At 30.5% G+C, this 20831-nt stretch overlaps 1 protein-coding gene across 1 annotated transcript in view; it reads right to left on the bottom strand.

Moving 5' to 3' along the window:
* Positions 1-356: 356 nt before the first annotated feature.
* tsr (Cofilin/actin-depolymerizing factor homolog tsr) overlaps positions 357-20831 on the bottom strand; it is a 41330-nt gene continuing 20855 nt past the window's right edge. Inside the window, exons 2-5 of the mRNA XM_075358598.1 lie at positions 9925-10048; positions 5636-5754; positions 4193-4324; positions 357-935 (exon numbers count right to left, since the gene is read on the bottom strand). Of these exons, the coding sequence (XP_075214713.1) occupies positions 867-935; positions 4193-4324; positions 5636-5754; positions 9925-10048 (444 nt within the window). The 3' untranslated portion in view covers positions 357-866. The remainder of the gene's footprint in view (positions 936-4192; positions 4325-5635; positions 5755-9924; positions 10049-20831) is intronic.

Below are 20831 nucleotides of genomic sequence, written 5' to 3'. Positions count from 1 at the left end.
ATTTATTACTGATCCCCAATTCATCGAAACTTTGCTACAATAATTTTATAACATATTCTCACAAACAGGCTTCACATACTAATTAAGAAAAGAAGTACAAATGACAATGGCTCATAGAAACTCATTGGTCATTAACAGATAAAACAAAAGTGACCAGTTTAATTAAATATATCAAACCAGATTTATTCAAGAAATAAAAACCAAGACTAAAATATTAAAAAACAATGAATAAATAAAATTCAAAGGATTGTTTAAAAATCAGTTATTATTATTATTTAAATTATCACTCTACAAATAATTTAACATGAGTTCATTTTATTTAAGGAACAGAAAAAGGAGCAATAAAGCAACCGATATTTAGAAATGAAAGAATTGTATTATGTCCAGCCTTAATTAAACAAAAATTACATAATATTAGAACCAATTTTGTATTATAGAATAATGAAATTACAAAATTTGTTCTGAAAAAAATTATAATTATATAATAGCATTATAGAATGAGCCGTGGTAAAACCGTGGTAAATGCTCACAACACATGACTCCATGTCTACTAACAACAATGAAGAAAAGCTTTATAACAATTATTACAATACCATGACAAGAATAAAGTACATCATTTATTATTTTTTGTCCGAAACTCTTTTAATTATACAGCCATCAAAATCCAGGCTCCACGCACAATCTTTCCTTTTAAATAAAAATGGATACAAAATTATTATATTAAATGTGTTTTGTGTACAAAGTCCACAGGATATGGGCAATCCGCTAAGCATTTTGGCCCTGCATCGTAAGACTAGACGGTCGAAACGCAGAGCGGAGTTCGTGGTTTATCGTCGTAGAGACTTAAGGTAAGTTAAACGCAGTGGTTACTGCCGGTCAGTAGATCGCAGTTTTTCTTCCACCGCTTCTTGAGAAGCTTCAGACAAATCCGTCGCCTGAAAATTTCAAATAAATATCATGAACAATATTAACACAGAAAAAAAAATACTGTAATTTATTTCAACATTTCATATAACTTCAAATTGTTTAATAACAAAGAAATTAACATTTATATTAACATTAAATTAAAAAAAGTCAAGTATTAGTTTATTTGATGAATTAGAACACTTGAATACTTCAGTTTATCAAAATATTACCATTTACCAACAATATCCTAAATAACATTTAACATTTAAAACTAGTTTTTCTGTAAAAAAATATTCCTGTCAGCAAGATTCTTACGAGTTAAAAATAATTAAAATTATTTTATATTTTACATTATTCTATTATGAATTCTATTCACAATAGAATAAATATATATGATCACAGATTGTTTTTTGTTTATTTAAAAATTGAAAAATAAATAAAATTTTAATGAATAAAAATGTTGCAACTTACATTTTAACTATGTAGGATGGAGGAGGTCAAACTCCATCCTAATATTTTAAGTGATATCATTAATTCCTTTATTATACAGCATTAAGTTCCATACATATTACAACAGAAAATACAAACAATACAACTAAGTTTATTTTATTTTAATATTCTAACAATATACAGTGATATCGTTTAAGTCAAATACCACATAATTTGAAGGCAGTCTTAAATGTAAATAATAATAGCAAACTATATAATAATGGCACTTGTTGTTACATTAAATTTCCACTTCCATATACATAAGCAAAAAAATACTAGCAGTCATATTTACATAAGGATACATAATAGTAGATACATATATATTGTATGGCATTTCAAAAATCAAAATTTTAAATCTTAACATTATTTTGAATCTTGCCACCATAATTTAAGTCTACTTTCATAAAAATCATGTAATGATTTTTATGAAAGTAGACTTTTTTGCTCTTTTTTTGATGTAATAAACAGAATGCTTTACAAACCCCCAAAGATAACATAACACTAACAAGATAGAAGAAAGCGCCCAGCATTGTAGTGTGGTATAATTATTAGAGCTAATTCTATCCAAATTTACTGGCTAGTTCTGTATACATCCTATTATTTGCAGTATGCAAAATTTACAAAATACCTGAGATATTATATTTCTGATTTTTCTATCTCAATTTTTCATTTATTTACAACCTTGAACAGGTTATGCATTTAACTAGGGAAAGATAATGTTGGAAATTTAAAATACTCATTCATTCAGTGATTAAACTTTAGGATGTTATGACTATTTTACACCTGGTACAATCAATAAAATAGTTTACTGTGTAGACAGTCTAAATATTTTGTTTTAAAACCTTATTTTTGAAAAAATATAGCTAAGAGACAGACTTATAGACCACATCTCAAGGCACCCTGGAACAGTAGCTTTAATATTAAATGAAATAATATCTCATTATATGGCCATATTGCCCATATTTTAACCAAATCAACAATAGAAAAGAGCTTTAAATTATTTAGATTTGCACAAGGTAGAAATTGTTTCTACAAAAAAATTCATACATTTTTGAGCTTTTTTTGGAATTACACCTCATTTTACTAGATTAATGGTGCAACTTTTAACTAAATTCATGAATATTTTAAATTTACAACTAATAATGAATTTGTGTTAACTGTCTGATGATGAAAATTTACTAAGAGCAATAACTTATTATGATTGTAATAACTTGATCCACAGTACTATTCATGATCACGTAACATATTTTTAATAAAACCTGGAATTATATGCACAGAATTAACAGGAAACCACCACACAATCATTTCAGAATTTTTGTTTAAAGTTACTTAAAATATCAAGAGATAAAATCTGGTTAAGGTAGCACTTGGCAGAAAGCCTTTGCCAGCCACTAGTCTAGAAAATGAAAACTATTATAGTTTAGTGGAGGTAAACAAGTGAACTTAAGATTTTAGCTTAAATTTTATTAATAAAATTAAACATAGATAATAACACAAAATTAGTATTTGCAATCTGTCACAATGCATAAGTGTATATATATATATATATATATATATATATATATATATATATATATATCATTTAATATACAAATATGAAATTTTAACTGTGTACACAAATTTCTCAGATTTCAACAAAATTAGGTAATATATATCTGAAAGTAGAGTTTATTAGAATGTTTATTTAGACTATTTATAACTCGATATATACTACAGTATAAACTTTTATTTTATAATTAGGTCTCACTATTTTTATATAAATTTTAGATAAAGAATTGGTTAGAATCTTTAAGTTAAAAAATGTCAGGAAAATTTTCTATATATTTATAATAAATTGCAACATAGATTAACCTTCAATTATCAAATTTATTTTGTTAAAATTTAAAAAACTGTGTTTATATTAACCCCTTACTGGTCTTTGACAGAATATTCTGACGTAGCAATGTGCATGATTAGGTCCTTTGTCAGAATAATCCGACATCAATTTTTTGTCTTGTTTTATTTCGCTCAGTCATTTTTGTATTTTTTTTTTAGTAGTATTCTGCAATGATAGATAACGCTAGTTGTTTTAATATAGTGTAAAGCGGAGGGATTTTCATCTGTATTTGATCGTCATCAGCTGACCCGCGTAATGGCGAGTTGTTTATTTACGATGTTCTGTGTAGTTGGACTCTGAGCACTATATTTCTTTTATATCATGAAATTCTAAAAAATTACCAATATATAAACATATAATTATATAAATATTTTGTATATACGTGTGATGGAAATTCTGCGGATATTGCATATGTTGTGTATGTATGTAATGAAAATAACTTTTGCATGCAAAAAAAGTTTTTAAATTACATTAGATCATTATTAATCAAAATACACACATTAAAAAAAACATCTCATTTCTAGGATGGAACTCCCTGAAACATTCTCTTAGTTTCAGAAACATCAGTTTGTAAGATATGCCAGTTGTAAGATATGACATAATAACAGACAGAAAGAACAGAATAACTTGTGATTTCAATAAATTTTATAGCTTGGGACTATTATCTATAAAGCCTTTTATCCAGAATAACATAAAAACTTTTCTTATTCCAGAGTACTACTTCTAATTTCACCATACTCTTACCAAGGAAACCAAAAATAATTTATTCATCACTGATCCAGATGATCAATCATTGCAGTTGTCAATTTAAAACTAAGCAAAATCTTTTTTATGTTGAGGTTTACATTAATCTTAAATAAATAAAAATTCAGAATGAAAATAGAAATATTTTTTTTTAAAATACATAAATCATAAACTGACCTGAATGTACTTCTGAACTCCTACAAGGGACTTCTTCAGTGCATCAAAGCTGGAAGAGTACAACATCTTCTTCTTTACTTTGGCAGTGTCTGGGCACCAGGACATTAGGAATAATTTTTGCTTCTTTGAGGCCTACAACATAAGTAAAGAACAGTCATTTTAATTCAAATCTTATTGACAAGTCTGTCTCATAATTTTTTCCTCCAATTTCAGTTCTGTCACTAAATTAAAACAAAAAAAAAATTAATAATAGTCAAAATTAACTCTACAGCACTCATGAATTTGGTAAAAGGTATGAAAGGTTTTTACCTTTTACCTCATCTTCTACCTTTTATGATGAATTATCATTCTTATTCATATTTCAAGTTGTAGGTTGTTCACAAAAACAAATCTGGGCACAAAGATAAAGGAAAAAATTTTGAACTATGTTTTGCTGTATACCTTTTATTTAATATAAGTGCAATATATATATTGCATGCTCACACACACACACACACACACACACACACACATATATATATATGTGAGCGTGTGTATTATTTGAACAACTGTTCATATGCAAGGCGAATAATAATTTTCTAGGAGTTCTAGAATGTCAATGAACAGCAATATTATAATAAGAAATTGTACAATTTTCAATGGAATACAACACTGTAAGTCAATGAAATGTTTGCTAATACCAAATGGATCCAAATTTTGTAATGCAGTCAAAGTCGATTCTTCTCTGTCCAGTGGATAGTACGATTCAAGATTAAAGAAGGAAAAAATCCTTCAGCAAACTGCTATCTCATCTTGAAAACAGTTTAAATGACTTGAAAGATGATTTCAAGCTGCCTTTCATATTTGAAATAGGATACACCAATCTTTCAGGTAATAAACTTAATTAAAAGGTGCCTGGGTGAAAAGAAATTACTTGAGAATGTATCGTTACTTTAAAAAAAGATGCCAAACTCAGTTCTTACAGACTTACAAAACAGCACTTCTAATATCTTGGCAACTAAACTGAATGAACTATTAATAATATAAACCACAAAAAAATCCTTGTTAATATGCTCTTCAGATAATTGCTAAATATTGAATCTAGCATCAAATCTAAAACATTGCTTTTAGATACAAAAATGCAATATTCTTAAAATGAGCTGTTCAACACTGATCAAGTTATGAGCAGATTAAACTTACTGATAACTCTCCAGTATGATACTTTTTTTTTAAATTTATAACAAAATCATACTAAAATAATTACACAGTTTTTTTTTGCTTTTTTAATCCAACACATAATACAGAATTTAATTCATCAAGGATTTACAGTAATTTTAGAATTACTTAAATTTCAAGAACACAGAATGTATTTCTGTTTAACAATTTATTAAAGTAAATTGTTTCTGATATGTTCTGAGAAATTATTATGACAGTACACCAAAGACATGTGTAACACAACTCCACCTCAGATGTGCCTTGACATTGATGTGTGTATTCAAAATCAAACAGTCCATAGCGACATTCTCCAGTTCCTGCCTTTTGGAGATCCTCAAGAAACTGATCATAGGCAGCATTTCGGTCACCTGAAAAAATGAAAGTATAATGTTAAGAACTCTTACTTTTATTTTAATATCATATAAAATTCACCTTTAATTAAGATGAACATTAGTCAGCAAAATAAAACAAATTATTTTCATAACAATTATTAAAAAATAATTTGATAATGCGTAGTATATTACATAGTTAAAACACTAAATAAGATCACATGACATTCTAAATTAGAGGATGAAATAATAATACATTGGACATTATAATCATTACTTAACTATATTTTATCCATTAATCAATACTGGAACACAGTGATTTGATAAACTGCAGGCATTGCTCACTAATGAAAAAGATTTACATAAAAGCCTCTTAATGAACAAATGTGTTCAGTACATTATAATGAGTGTTAAAGTATACTAAGTTGTCTAACCCACTGGGTTGGTCTGGTGGTTAACTCGTCAATGCAGATCAGGTGATTCTGAAGTCAAGAGTTCTAAGAGGTTCAAATCCTGGCAATGGCAGTTACTTTTATATGGATCTGAATACTAGATCATGGATACCGGTGTTCTTTGGTGGTTGGATTTCAACTAACCACATATCTAAGGAATGGTTGACATGAGACTATATAAGACTATATTAAATTTACATTTATACATATTCTCTGAAGTAATACCTTACAATGGTTCCAGAGACTAAACATAAAAAGAACTAAGACTAAGCTGTCTGGGGAGCGAGAAAAAGAGCCAGTTGAAAAAACTTAGTAGGTGAAGTAATTGGTCGGTTTGAATTATTCACTCACTATTCAAGTAACAAAATCACTCAAATCTGATCACTGAATATCTAGAGCAATTAATTCTTAATTGTGAGAACAGATGAATTACAGTAAACCATAGTAAGCATACATGTGAAATAAGACATAAAATTCATTAGGAATTTCCAGTAACTGTCTTTTTACCAGTAATTAATTACAATAAGACAAATTAAAAAAAAAATTGTTTCAGATATTATTTGAAACCGCCAAACTACCATCACAAATAAGTATATTCTTATTCCCTAATCAAAATTAATTTGATACACATTTTGTTCAACTAACACTGAGATAATAATAATAATAAACTAAGCGTACTTTAAAAGAATTGAAAAATGAATAACAGTTCTTAAACCAACTATTAAAGGAACAATTTTAACAGAAAGTAATACATTCAATAATCTAATTTAATAAAATACTTTTATATACTAGGACATCTTAATCATAATTACTGTTATTTTAAATGAACTTACAAGACTCTTATGCTACTTAAATACATGTAAAACTAACAGATAGTAACAATCTAAATTCAATGCAATAGTAAAAATGTGGATAATAAATGATTTTTTTTTTCCATTATAGAGCATTTAATAAGATAGATACTCCATAGTAAGAAAACTTCTATGAATAAAAATAAAAAACATGGTCATCTGGGAAAAACCAACTTAACAAAAGCTGTACAAATCAAGCTAGATTTAAACCAATATTTAAAAATAAGGCATTTCAGTTGATTATGACACATATAGGACAAAACAGCAACCTACATTAACAAAAAGCAAAACTGATTTAACCAAAAGCATTTATTATTATTATTATGCTTTTACAGCCAAATGGGACCACTTAAGTCAATTTTAGTTGGATTTTAAATTGTGTTATTTTACTCTTCCGAGCTGCCCAGTATTTCGTCATCCGTTCAGATCTTGCTTTCCTTTCTTCATCTGTAAACACCCTCTTCGTTGTATTTTGTCTTTTGTTTAAATCTAATGTTTTTGTCTTTTAGCTTTGTAATTTTTCCAGTTTTATTCTGTAGGTCAGTCAGGGAAATTCCCAATTCTTTCATATCTTCTCTAATTTCTTTGATCCATCCTACTTCTAGGTTTTGGAACCAGAGCTTTTCCATGATATTTCTTGACAGTTTTGTTTCCGGTGTCCTTATGAGATGACCAAAGAAAGAGATTCTTTTTTCCGCATAGTATCAGTAACAGGCTCTATTTCTCGATACACCACCTCATTTGGCACAATCCACCATTGGCCTTCTTTTTGGTGTTTTTTATTGATACACGTTCTGACGTGTATCAATAAAATATCTCAAAATGCAAATTATGAGGTATTTACTAATTCTACCAGAGCATTTTTTGAGAATATTAAAAATATAGAGATAAAATTTCTTCATTCATTGGTTCTCCTCTCTATTTTCAGAATTTTATCAATTCGGTTTTTCTGAGTGATTTTGAAAAGGGTCTCGCTTCCGTAGGTGACTTCTGGCTGAACTACAGTTTTATAATGTTTAAGTTTTGTTTTAGCCGAAAGGCATTTTTTGTTATATGTTGACAAAGTTAATTTTTGGGATTTAATCATTTTATTTGTCCTGTTTTGTCATGTCACTTTTTCATTTAAATTATAAGTTATTATTTCCCCTTGATATTTAAATTGTTTTACTATTTTAATTTTCTGATTGTTTACCGTAATGTGCTGTATTACCAGAGGATCTATTGCCATTAGTTCAGTTTTTCAAAAGAGATATGAAGCCCTATCTTTTGTGCTAGGTTTTGAAGGCTCATGATTTGTGTTTTGGCTTCTTGAATATTATTTGCTAAAAGAGTGAGGTCATCTGCAAATCTCAGGCAATTTAGTGTGGAGTTTTTCTTAGTACCCATTTTTATATTTTTGGGATTTATTTCATACCATTTTCTCATGACAAATTCGAGGGCGCAGTTAAAAAGGAGTGGTGAGAGGTCGTCTCCTTGCCTCAATCCAGTTTTTATGGAGAAGGGTCGAGAGAGTTCACCTCTGAATTTCACTCTGGACTGGGTATTGGTTAGAGTTAATTTTATCATGTTTACGAGTTTAGGGTGAAGGGCCAGGTTTCTCAGAATATTCAGCTTTTGAATAAGTTCATTTTCCGTCTTATGTATAAGTTCACCATAAGTTTTAGGGATATTATTTGCTCCAGGCAACCTCTCCATGGCCTAAATCCCCCTTGGTATTTCCCAAGTTCCAGTTCAAGTTGATCTTTGTATCGGTTGTATATGATTCTTGACAGGAGATATGTATGTGCAATCCAGGAGAGATATGCCTCTGTAGTTTACAAAAACATTTATTATAAAACAATATGATAGCTACCAATATTAGCACAAATAAAAAAATAAATGCTAACTTCTTTGTTGTATTAATAAGTTTTGTTTCTGTAACCATTCTAGAAAAAATAAATATAACAAAAAAAATAGAAATTATTTATTTTTTTCTTTTTTGAAAAATATTCAGCATCTTATGCCTACCTTGACACTAGAAAATCCTGAGAACTTAATGTTCTAAAATTTTTTAATTTCATTAATAGATTTTTAAAACCATTTGCAGCTACTATAAAAATGTACTTATGAATCAGGTTTAGCCAGTTCTGGAAAATTATTTTTAAAATTAAAAAATGCAACTAGATTAGCAGAAATCATTTTGGCATTATGAATACCAAAATATTTTTTTCTAAATATCAATTAAAAATCGTATAAAATACAAACCAATGTTCAGCAAGAAATGAATTTTAACAAAACTTAGGGCAACATTACTGTCCAGAAATTACAGGGTTATGTTAACCATCTTTTAGTGTCCATGGTCCAATTTTCTGTGATTATTTGGAGGAGCAATGCACTATTAACAGCTTATACTACTCAGCTATGAGTGATAATGTCAAGCCCTTGTTGAAGAGGAAATGTCTGGGTTGGCAGAGGATAGGCATCCTTCTTCAAAATAACGCTCAACCATATATGGCACAACTGATGCTGGAAACTATTGGCAAAGTGGGTTGGGAGATCCTTCTTATAGCCCTGACCTTGCCCCTTATTTTTATCTGTTTGGTTCGATGAAAAAAAGCTTTGCGTGGCATCAAAGTTTGACTATGAAAGAGGTAAAGAAAAAAGTACAAAACTGGCTTTGAGATGAAGTTAAAGAATTCTTCACTCACGGGATAAGAAGACTCATAAAAAGATGGGATAAGTGCAGAGAACTTGTGGGAATTACGTGGAAAGTAGACAAAAAATTGTATTCATTTAATAAATCATTTTTGTTCAACATCTATTTGTCTGCTTAATTATTGAATAACCTTTGTATTATCATTTATTATCATACAATTCAGTTAGAAAGATAAGAAAAATGCTTTAGTTAACCTATAAACCTAACTAACCTATAAATTCAACATCAATTTGTTTCTCATCTCTTATAAAGAAGACTACATAGCGGTGTTTTTTGTCCTTTTTTATTTCTTCATATGTTGTTTTACAAGAATCTGACACTGTCACTCCAGAAGCCTGAAAAAATAAACATTACAATTACATTTTTTTTTTGTAAACACAAAACTAATTCATCACACACAGCTACAAAATCTCTCTCAGCTGAACAATACCAATAGCATAACTAAACTGAAACATAATCAACAAATCCTCTTCAACTGTGCCCAAATAAATTACAAACACTGTTATATTTTGATAAATAAAAAATTGACAATTTATTCCAGAGATCAAGGTAATTTTCATGGCTTGATTGTCAGCCACGAAACCCAGCGTTTTGTTATACAAAATTTAACTACTACAATTACTTATAAATTAATCTACAAACAATGATTATGAGAACATTCTACAATTGTTTGACGTTACAATTTCAAAACTGAATAAAAACTTTATATAAATTAGGATCTCCTTAAGATCATACATGTATCTGATAACATGCATTGTTTTTTTTTCTGATGACAATCTCTCTCAAACTCTTTTTTTGGGAACATTATAAAATAGTAGAATATAAGATGTCTTCCTCGGTAATTTATACTACAGATAACAAGTATAAAAATGTCACCTAAATGTGCAAATATATTGAAAGAAAAAAATTATCAATTACCATTTCTAAAATGAATAAAGATATACAAACTCTTGTTAAAACACAGAATTAAATGCATGTATCATCTATTTTAACATTCAAAGGATACAAATTGAAGGAAAATTAAATCAAGGAGGGAATAATTCACTGCTTAACAAACCACTAATGGCTAGATCATCAAACTGTCTAATCACTATCTTTCTTCAAACATAGAGCCATAAAAAATGTTATGCACACAGCAACTATTGCTACGCATGAAAAAGTACTCCTAGCCTAAAAGAGAGTTAATTATGGATCATTACACTTTGAAATGAAAAAATATTATAAATATGATAATAGAAAATAACAAATACTGGCATCCAAGCAAAGCAATGTCAGTGTATTGAACACAACTGTTTACAATTCTGTTTCAGGAAAAGAAAGAGAAAATAACTTCTGTAACAAACTTTTGTCATCGATGAAATTTAAGTGAGTTAAATGTTACAGCTGGCCATCATTATCAAATATCAATGCCTTGATCATACTAAGATGAAAAATCTGTTCAATAAATTACATTGTTAATACAAAATCAAATACACTTTTAGGAACAGACAAATGCAAAAATTAGATAGCATTTTCCACAGGGGCACCATTAAATTTGGATTAACATCTAAATTTTGAAATCGCTTCCACAGGGATAAAAATATCTTTCATCATTTTAATTATGAAAAAGTGAAAGGTAGTAAAATAAAAGCAAAAAAAAATCACAGTATTTACAACTTGTGTAGAATAGTATACAAATTATTTAATACATTAAATTGGTTAAAAACATAAAACACCATATAAATGCAGAAGATTATATTAAAAGAGTACTGTTACTTTTTTGGTGGAGGCCAACAGTCAACATGAAGAGTTGAATGGGCCTGTACACAAGCAAATGACATACCCACTCTTAAGAAATTTCAAATTTTTGTACTAAAAATTTACATTCCATCAGCATTAAAGAAAAGTTTCCGAAACTATTTGCTGGAGTAAAAATATATCAATGTTGTACCATAAATGTGTTATCTCACCCAAAAAATTTATATTAACAGTTTACAAGGTTAAAGAAATTAAATTTTAATTTTTTTTCTTCAATGTGAAAATTGTTTGTATACACTTAAATTACAGGAAAAATACAATATTTTACATAAAAATATACATTTTGGCAAAATTATGCAGGTTTTGGGAAAATTTATCTTTTGAAATTTTGCTAAATATAAAGTAACGGTCGATCGTGCAATATTATATTTTCAATTTGATTTCGGCCAATTAAAATCAGAAGGGCTTTTTTACTTCAGTAAGAATTCAAAAAATTGATAAAAAAAAACTCGCGTATAACCGAAAAGATCGTGATAAGATGGTCGCAAGATGAGGTCTCGGCCAGCGGACCGTGGTGGGATTGATTAGAACCGGTGCACAACAGACCTATAATTCCCCCTCCTTGCTGTTCGCCCCGCCAAACAACACGGTGATACAGCATGAGTCATTCACCTGGTCTGCTTGCTCGCTTCACTAAATCGTCTGCATTACATTCTAATTAACTAGCGCTTCCTCGACTTACGTCTTACCGTTCTTTTCTTCGGCATAAACCCACCAGACATGAACTCAAGAATTCTCTGAAATAAATATTACAGATGATTAACTGGCTCCGGAGTTTTAAGTGAATGCGAAATATCGTATTTGTACTACCCGAATCACAATAAAAGAGTAACTTAAATAAAATGTTCATTTTAATTTATCGATCTAATTTGGCTACTTTAATCACTTTAAAACAGCCATCCAATGGTTGGAACTTTATCATTATTCTACGGTTAATACACAAAATCTATATCAAACTACCAAATATAAAATACAGTTTTCATTTTAAAGCCAAAATTAATAACTATTAAATACTTTTTAAAAGGATCATACGGGATATCAAAAGCAATCCGACAGTCTAATGGGAAGCGATAAATAATTATTACTGCATTATCTTATTACTTGCTCATACTACTTAAAATACTGCACGATTTAAAAAATCCAAGTGTTTGAAATTAAAAGCATTATTATTTGTTAATGTTATCATTAAAAAAGGCATTTTTCTCAGTTTATACTCAAGGCGCTCGCGAACGTTTATCCTTAACTCAGATTTATTTTTTCACTGGTTTCCCAAGTAACAACTATTACAACTAAGATAATTATAATACAGTGATGACAAAAATTTACATTTTTTATTTAATATATTTATTAATATTGTGTGCGATTTAACTTGTACGACCAAAAAAAGATCTCTCATTATTAATACCGCAAATAATTCACGTAAGATTAATAATTATTTTTATTCCTGCAAACCATAAAACAATATTAACGTAAGTGTAAAAGTGCATAAAACAAACAAGAAAAACAGTAAAGACAGAATAGAATTTTTATATGTACAACCCATAATCACTTCTGAAAATTAAAACTAGTTAATTTCGAATACGAAATTATCGAAACGCCAACCATATTCTTTATCATTTAATTATGTAAAAGCCTTACGTCATAACTCGAACTCAGTGCGAACTTTTATGTAATACTCTGAATTATAAAACAAATCATTCATTAACAGTTAGAATTACAATAATTCCTTAACAATTGATAGGTCTTCCCATGTTAACTCACCGGGTTGGCCTAGTGGTGAACGCGTCTTCCCAAATCAGCTGATTTGGAAGTCTAGAGTTCTAGCGAAGTTAATGCAGTTGTTACTTTTATACGGATTTGAATACTAGATCGTAGATACCGGTGTTCATTGGTGGTTGGGTTTCAATTAACCACACATCTCCGGAATGGTCGAACTGAGGCTGTAAAAGACTACACTTCACACTCTAAATATCATCCTCTTAAGTAATACCCGAACAGGGAAAAGAAAGGTCTTTTCATGTTACGAGAATAACGTACACCTCCTTTAAAATTAACGTTTTCTTTGTATAGCAATTATGCGTTCAAAAAATTAATCAGATGCACAGCCCACTAAGACCCCATTACGCAACAATGATTGATTCAAACAATGGCAAATATACAAGACAACATCGTAAGAGCAATCAAGAACATGCATAGTAAAGCTTCACTGTTAGCCTGTAACCGTCCTCAAATATAAAAGATACGTCTATCCCACTTATAAAAGCAATCAATATCAAACACTTAAGTACTTAAGAATCATGTACAGCATGACTCTCAACCTTTTTAGCTCTACGACCCCCCCCCCCACCCTAACACAATGAAATCTAGTTAAAACTACTTAGCCGCGTTGATAGCGATGGGTATGAAACATACACGTATGAAGTGCCCACAAACATGAGCGACTTACAAGTCTCAACCTGATGCGTACGTGCTCCTTGTAAATTGGTCTTCTTGCATAATATTCAATGTGAGAGCGTCATGATCGAACATGTCGGGCTCTCAGAAGTATAAATGAGGCGTAAGGTATTGCAGAACATTAGTTTCAAATGAGAAGCGTGCGTCTGGTGCGTTCAAGTTTTTAAAAGCATAGTTTCGTCGAAAATAATATAATTGAGGTTTCGGTTTTTTAGTGCCCGGTTAAACAGCGTTTTTTTTTTTAAATTAATTCTTATGCAAAATGGATAAATTTGTGAAAAGACGAAGTGAGCCATCAACAACCAGTGAATCAACCGGTTAAAAAACCACGATTGTACCATGAAAGTTATTTGAATTATGGTTTTACTTTGATGGATGAAAATCCACAGTACGTTGTTTGCTTTCAAGTTCTCCCCGATGAAGCCACCGAGCTGGTCAGTGTTAACTCGTCATCGCAAATCGGCTGATTTCGAAGTCGAGAGTTCTAAGTTTCAAATCTTAGTAAAGGCAGTTATACAGATTTCAGTACTAGATAGTGGATACTAGGGTGTTCTTTGATGGTTGGATTTCAAATTAACCTCACATCTCAGGAATAGTCAACCTGAGATTGTACAAGACTACACTTCATTTACATTCATACATATCATCTTCATTCTTCCTCGAAATAATATCTTACGGTGGTTCCGGAGGCTTAACAGAAATATAAAGAAAAGTCCTCTCCGATGAAAGCAAGAAGCTATCAAAAATTAATTAGACACTTGGAAAATAAACAACTTGATCATAAAAACAAACCCTTGGAATTTTTCGAAATACAATTACATACTTTGAAAAATAAACAAGCTTCTATTTGTAAATCAAGCCATATTGATAAAAAGTACACTTGAAGAATCTTATATCGTAGCATTAAGAGTAGCTAAGATGTCCAACCCGCCTTACAATTGCAGAAAACCTCATATGGTCTGCTGCAATTGATATGGTCGGTGTTTTAATGGGCTGGAAGAAGTAAACAATTTAAAAAATCCCGCTTTCTAACGACACAATATAAAGGCGAATCGATGATATGGTTTCCTATTTACGCGATCAGATAATTTACCAAATGAGTTCAAAGTGAATTTTTTAGTATTTAATTTGATGACTCGACAAATGTGTCAAACATTTCTCAGTTCTTATGTTTGTGAGATATGAATGCGCGATAAGGACAGATCAGTAAAAAAAATATATATTGTTTTGCAAATCAATACCTGGTCATGCAGCAGGACGATGTTTTTTATGAAGCTACTAAAATCTATAACATAGATTGGACAAAATGTACTGCAATGTATAGTGATTGTGCAAAGGTGGATAATAGTAAAGAACAGGGATTTCTGAAAAGAAAAAAAAAATTAAAATATCCGTCTTGTACAAAGGGCAGAATGGGCGCACTGCTTTCTTCACAGACATGCTCTTGCCACAAAAAATATGCTGGAAAATCTCAAACAAAGCTGTAAAAATTGTTAATTTTATTAAAAAATCGACAATTACAAAATATAGGCTGTTAAATATGCGATGAAGTAGGGAAAAAGAAAATCTTCTTCGCCATACAGAAATCAGATGGTTATCGCGGGGATAAAAATTAACCTGGTTATAGGAATTGCAAGATGGATTAATTGATATTTTTCCAGGATAAACAAACGTCATTCTCAATGATTTTACAGAATAATGAATTGATGTATTTTCGCAATTAAATGACTTGAATGTGAATCTACAAGGACGCGATAACATTTTACTTATGACACGACGAAGTTCATGCTTTCATTAAGAAGCTTGATATCTGGATTACTCGCCAGCAAAGCAAAAATTTTGATGTTTGGATGAAAAGAAAAATTTGGATGAAGAAGACTAATATTCACCACAGTTTGAATAGCATGAACATGCATTTGCGCGAGCTAAAAATTCAGTCTGTAAGTATTTCCCAGAAGATAAAAATGATTTATTAATTACTTAATCTATTTGGTGAAAACGTGTTGCAGCTGCTAAGTTACCAGTTGAGATTCCGACAAGCTCATCGAAATGTCTGCCGAACTACAATTCACACCTGAACATTTAGAAACGTTTTGCTCGTCAAAATGAATATGGAAATTTAACTGCAGAAGCATTAAAAATATTAATCCTTTTCGCCACGTCTTACCTCTGTGAAAAAGGGTTTTTCGTCTATGGGTGCTCTAACACTTAATATAGGAATCGTCTTTTATCACTTTGAAACAATTTCCTTCGTGTGCTTCTAACATAGATCCATATGTGGAAAAACTTTTAAATAAAAAACAAACGCAATAATCTCATTAATTTACTTTCTTTAATGTGTACTTACAAATGTATGTAAAATGTTTCATAATAAATTATTGTTTTGTAATAATATGATTTCACTATTCTTTACGTGTAAAATTGTAGGCTAATTTCGCGATCCCCCCCCCCCCCAGGTTGAGAAACGCTAACGTACAGTATTCAATCTGAACAGTGTTAACTGTTTTATTAAAAGTAAACGGTGTTTACTTGTAATACAGAGACGATCGTGGTATATAACATTTACAGGTCTCTTGAATCCCTAAATAAGAGAATCGAGCATGCATCACTAGTCTATTCAACATAATAATCAAGTCTGATATCGTATATCCACGTAAATTATTAGTCAACCTGCGCTACATATGATCGGCCTCACTCAAATTTTGTGATGTGGCTAATACACAATCATCAGTAAACTGAATAATGTACAATCTGTAATGCTTGAATCGGACTCAACTTGAACCTGAGATACACAATTAAGACGGAATAAAATGTATATACTGTACTTGTCATGGAACTTCAAGTATTTTGTTTCTATTTCACGAGCATTTGAATAATTCTTTTAAAGGCACACTTAAACCATAATTAAAACATCTAATAGTTAATACAAATAACGTCAAAGGTTTTGGAAAAATAGAAAAAATTTAAGTAAGATATAACACGATTATTTAATTACAATACTGGAAAAGATTTCCATCGTCCACCTTCCTTTACACCCTTGGGATTACTTTCGGATTTGTCAATACGTCGTACGTCAGTGGCAAACATAATTAAGACAGACATTATCGACAGGAGAACCAGCATCTCTGGTAAGTCAACTAATCTTAAACTGGTACATTTGGCCGCTTAAGCGTAAAAGCCAATGTTATTTTTCTTTACGGTAAACAAAAAAAAATTTATACGAACGAGTTAACAACATGCTTAAACGAGGCACCATCACAATCCTTTTGGCAAAATCATCTGAAATAGTAGCGTAATTGAAACTATGTTAAAGAAATGAATGGTGGTGCAGTCACATTGCAGTTCACTGAGAGCGATATTTAAAAAAAAAAACCTTTGACCGAACACGAACAGCGAATTTACCTTTGTAATAAATTTATTATCATATGAGTTTTTATGACCTTAGTCACGTGCTCACACCAAGGTATAAAATTGACGTTAAAAAATTACAAAAAACCACGATTGATTTTCCTAAATGCGAGCTGTATTGTAGGTAAAAATATTTTAAAATTAGAGGAAATCAATGGCCCTAAGTGCTTGGCCAAGTGCCAATATTAAACGCGGAGAAAGGCGTGGGGGACTCATTACTGCAGATAACAATATATATATCAAAAATACATAAAGAGAAAAAAATAGCTGGGTAATATGGTAACTCAATGCAACTGTGTGGTCGGATCAGTGAAGTAAACGCGATCTATTTTTGTCATGCTAGCCTGTACTGGCTATATGAACCTAAAGAGTCAAACATAATTTATGGTTCATTTCATTTCTCTCTACTAGAACGGTAGTAAAACTCGACTATCTATCTCTACATTAAAAAACATAAAAACTGCACCGTTAAAGGAAAACAATTAGTTAAGAAAAATATTTTTGATGCACAAAATAACTACCGTACCACGTATAATTACTGTTCGATCTTAATTAATACAAATATATAGCAAACATATTTCATTGCATTAAAAGAAACATCCATTTCGGTACACCGGAAGACGGAGGTAAATTTCACCCGTGCTAAGTAGGGGATAAAAAATATTTCCACATAAAGTTAAGAAAAACTTCAAATTTACTCAATGTGAAAAAAGTTTCACATATTTATCATACAAGCACCTTCTTCTTACAATTCCAGCAAAATTTAGGTTATCCCTTGTCCGTTAAGTCATATCAAATACAGGACTAACAACCACTTTAAACCGATTCGATATTGTGCCTGTTAAGAGAGGTATCGATTTATTTTCCTCGAAACTTCATTTTTTCCACCCCCTGGACCAATGGTTGGCGATATCAAAAATCTTTCCTAAAAAAGTTTTAGGCCCTTATCCAAAGAATAGTCAGAACTTTAAAAGAATTCGATATTTTACTTCGTAAGAAAGTTATGGCGATATTTTGTTTTTTCGAAAAAGCCCCCCCCCCCCACCATGGTCCGATTTTGCTCATTAACGAACTCGACCGAGATTTTGGATCGTTATATTTTATGTATCAATTGGCGCAAAATTACGGCAGCAGTTATCGCGTCCACAAGAAAGTAAAATATATATATAACTTTTGAACTGATGGTGGTTTTGGGGTCTGGAGGATGTGAAATTTTCCGGAAGATGAATCTTCGTACCAATTATAATAGGTAGCTTTCTTATGAAATCTACCTAATAAAAGGAAAACTAACAAAATTAAACGGGTCCTATAGTTTACCACAAATACACGGCGAATTTCAGAAATAAATTTTCAATTCAATTGATATGAACTATTAAGAATTAACGACCACATTTGGTTATATCAGTAACAAAAAGGCAATGAACTCCCAACAGCACGCATAAGAAATAAATCATTACGTGGAGGTAAACTGCACGAACAAATGTATACTAAGGGCTTCAAAATTTTTAATTAAGTTAATAATCATAACTTATGAATACTAAACAAAAAAAATTCACTAAGCGACTTGATTAAAATTTACTTTAACTTTGAAAAAACTAAATAGCCGTAATGATGCTCTTCCACAACATAACGACAGAGTTTATTTGAAAAAGTTCAAAGTTACGAACGATGAACCCCACCAATCCGCGGGGAACAAACTTCGCCTGACTTAAAAAGGCAATGCGATGAAATGTCATCAAAGAATTGAGTCCTTGGCCTGGTCGGCAAGTACAAGACAAGGTGGAGCTCGGCAACGTACATGTGTAAGTAACGGAGAGATTTCATTTGCCATATTAAGGTGTAATCACGGCACAGGTAGATGGTGTGGCAATCTTGTCGACCCCGCGCTTAAGACTAATGCTTTTAACCCTCTGATGTAACACGCGTTACCACGACGAACACCACCAGAATTAACATCTGGAAAATACCCTCATGCTACAAGCAACTAAAATAAAAAACATACAGCAAAAACGCTTAATCTCAAAAAGAATTGTACAAAGAAAAGTAAATAGTTTTTTAAAATTTATTTAATAACGTTAGATTATAACTATTCATTTCACAATCATAACTATCATTTGATAGAAAATAAAAAACGCATTTACATTAAAAGTACTTTAGTAACAGTAATTGTAGTAATAATAATAATAACAACATAATAATAGATGCGGGATATTATTTTTGGATCAGGTTTGCTACTCATCTCGGTAAATTAAAAAGTCAGTACTTGTTAATTATACGGGCGCCACCTTGAATTTTTCTCAATTGAAATAAACTATGTAACTTCATACCTTCACTTCACAGAAGGGAAAAAATTAACTGCAGTTACAACATAAAAATTTATGATAAATTATAAATTGATTAGAAACACGGCGTCTTACTTTTTCTCTCTGAATTTGAAGTTAAATTTGTAATCTTCATGCTAAGATTTAGAGGTACTGTCCTAGTATGTAAAAAATCTGATGTGGACAACCATGACCTTCCTTGTACGCCTATTACATTAGATCTACGCATTTTTAAAAAATGTATAGTACATAAAATTTTATTTCATCAAAAATGTCTGATATTATTTCATTTTTATTATTATTATTATTCACCGTAACTTTTTTTTAAAAAGATTATTAGTTATCAGAAAGGTTAATAATTATTAATAAATCAATATATTTAAATTAAAAAAAAAAAAAAAAATGAGATGAAGTCTGATTCGAGCCGGTGTGCCTTTCCCTAAGATCCAAATATTTCATTAATTAAAATTTGGCTGTAACTCTGGAACCGATGAAATTACGTACGACTTATGATATATCGTTAAAAAGCTCTCAATGAGGGCTTACTACTGCAGTTAAGAAAAAGCCCAAAATCCAATTTTTTGGGGGGGAGATTTTGGGCTTTTTTGGACACTTTTGGTCCAGTCAATTGCAATCAAAAGGAGAGGTGCCCAACTACATGTTAGAACAGTCCTAAATGCAAAATTTCAACCAGAAGAAAAATGCATGACCTACTAACGGATATAAACTAAGTATTTAAATAAATATTAAAACTAAAACAATTTTTTCTTTCCGTTCTCTACTTCCAGTAACGTGTGTTATACGATTAAGCGATCCAGAAAATTTGCATCTCATCAACGTTCTTGAACTATAACTACTGAAATAAATGATAAGAACCGAATCACAAATGCACCTACTTCACATCACAACAGACACCATAACAACGCACAACATTCGGATATAACATTCTTAATTTCATAAAAGTACTAATCGCAATTAATTTAAAACAAGAAATCATGAACCGGCAATAGTATTTCAGTTTTTAGGTAATGAAGTGGAAGCAAAATTTTTACCTGAAAAAAATTTATTTTAATAAAATGAATTATCAATTATTAAAAAAGACCGACATTTTACGTTCAAATTTAGTAAACGCAATTTA

The sequence above is a fragment of the Lycorma delicatula genome, chromosome 2 (genome assembly GCF_047948215.1).
Source record: "Lycorma delicatula isolate Av1 chromosome 2, ASM4794821v1, whole genome shotgun sequence".
NCBI lineage: Eukaryota > Metazoa > Arthropoda > Insecta > Hemiptera > Fulgoridae > Lycorma > Lycorma delicatula.
The sequence above is the reverse complement of the archived record's forward strand: the minus strand, read 5'-3'. Positions and strand labels throughout refer to the sequence as shown.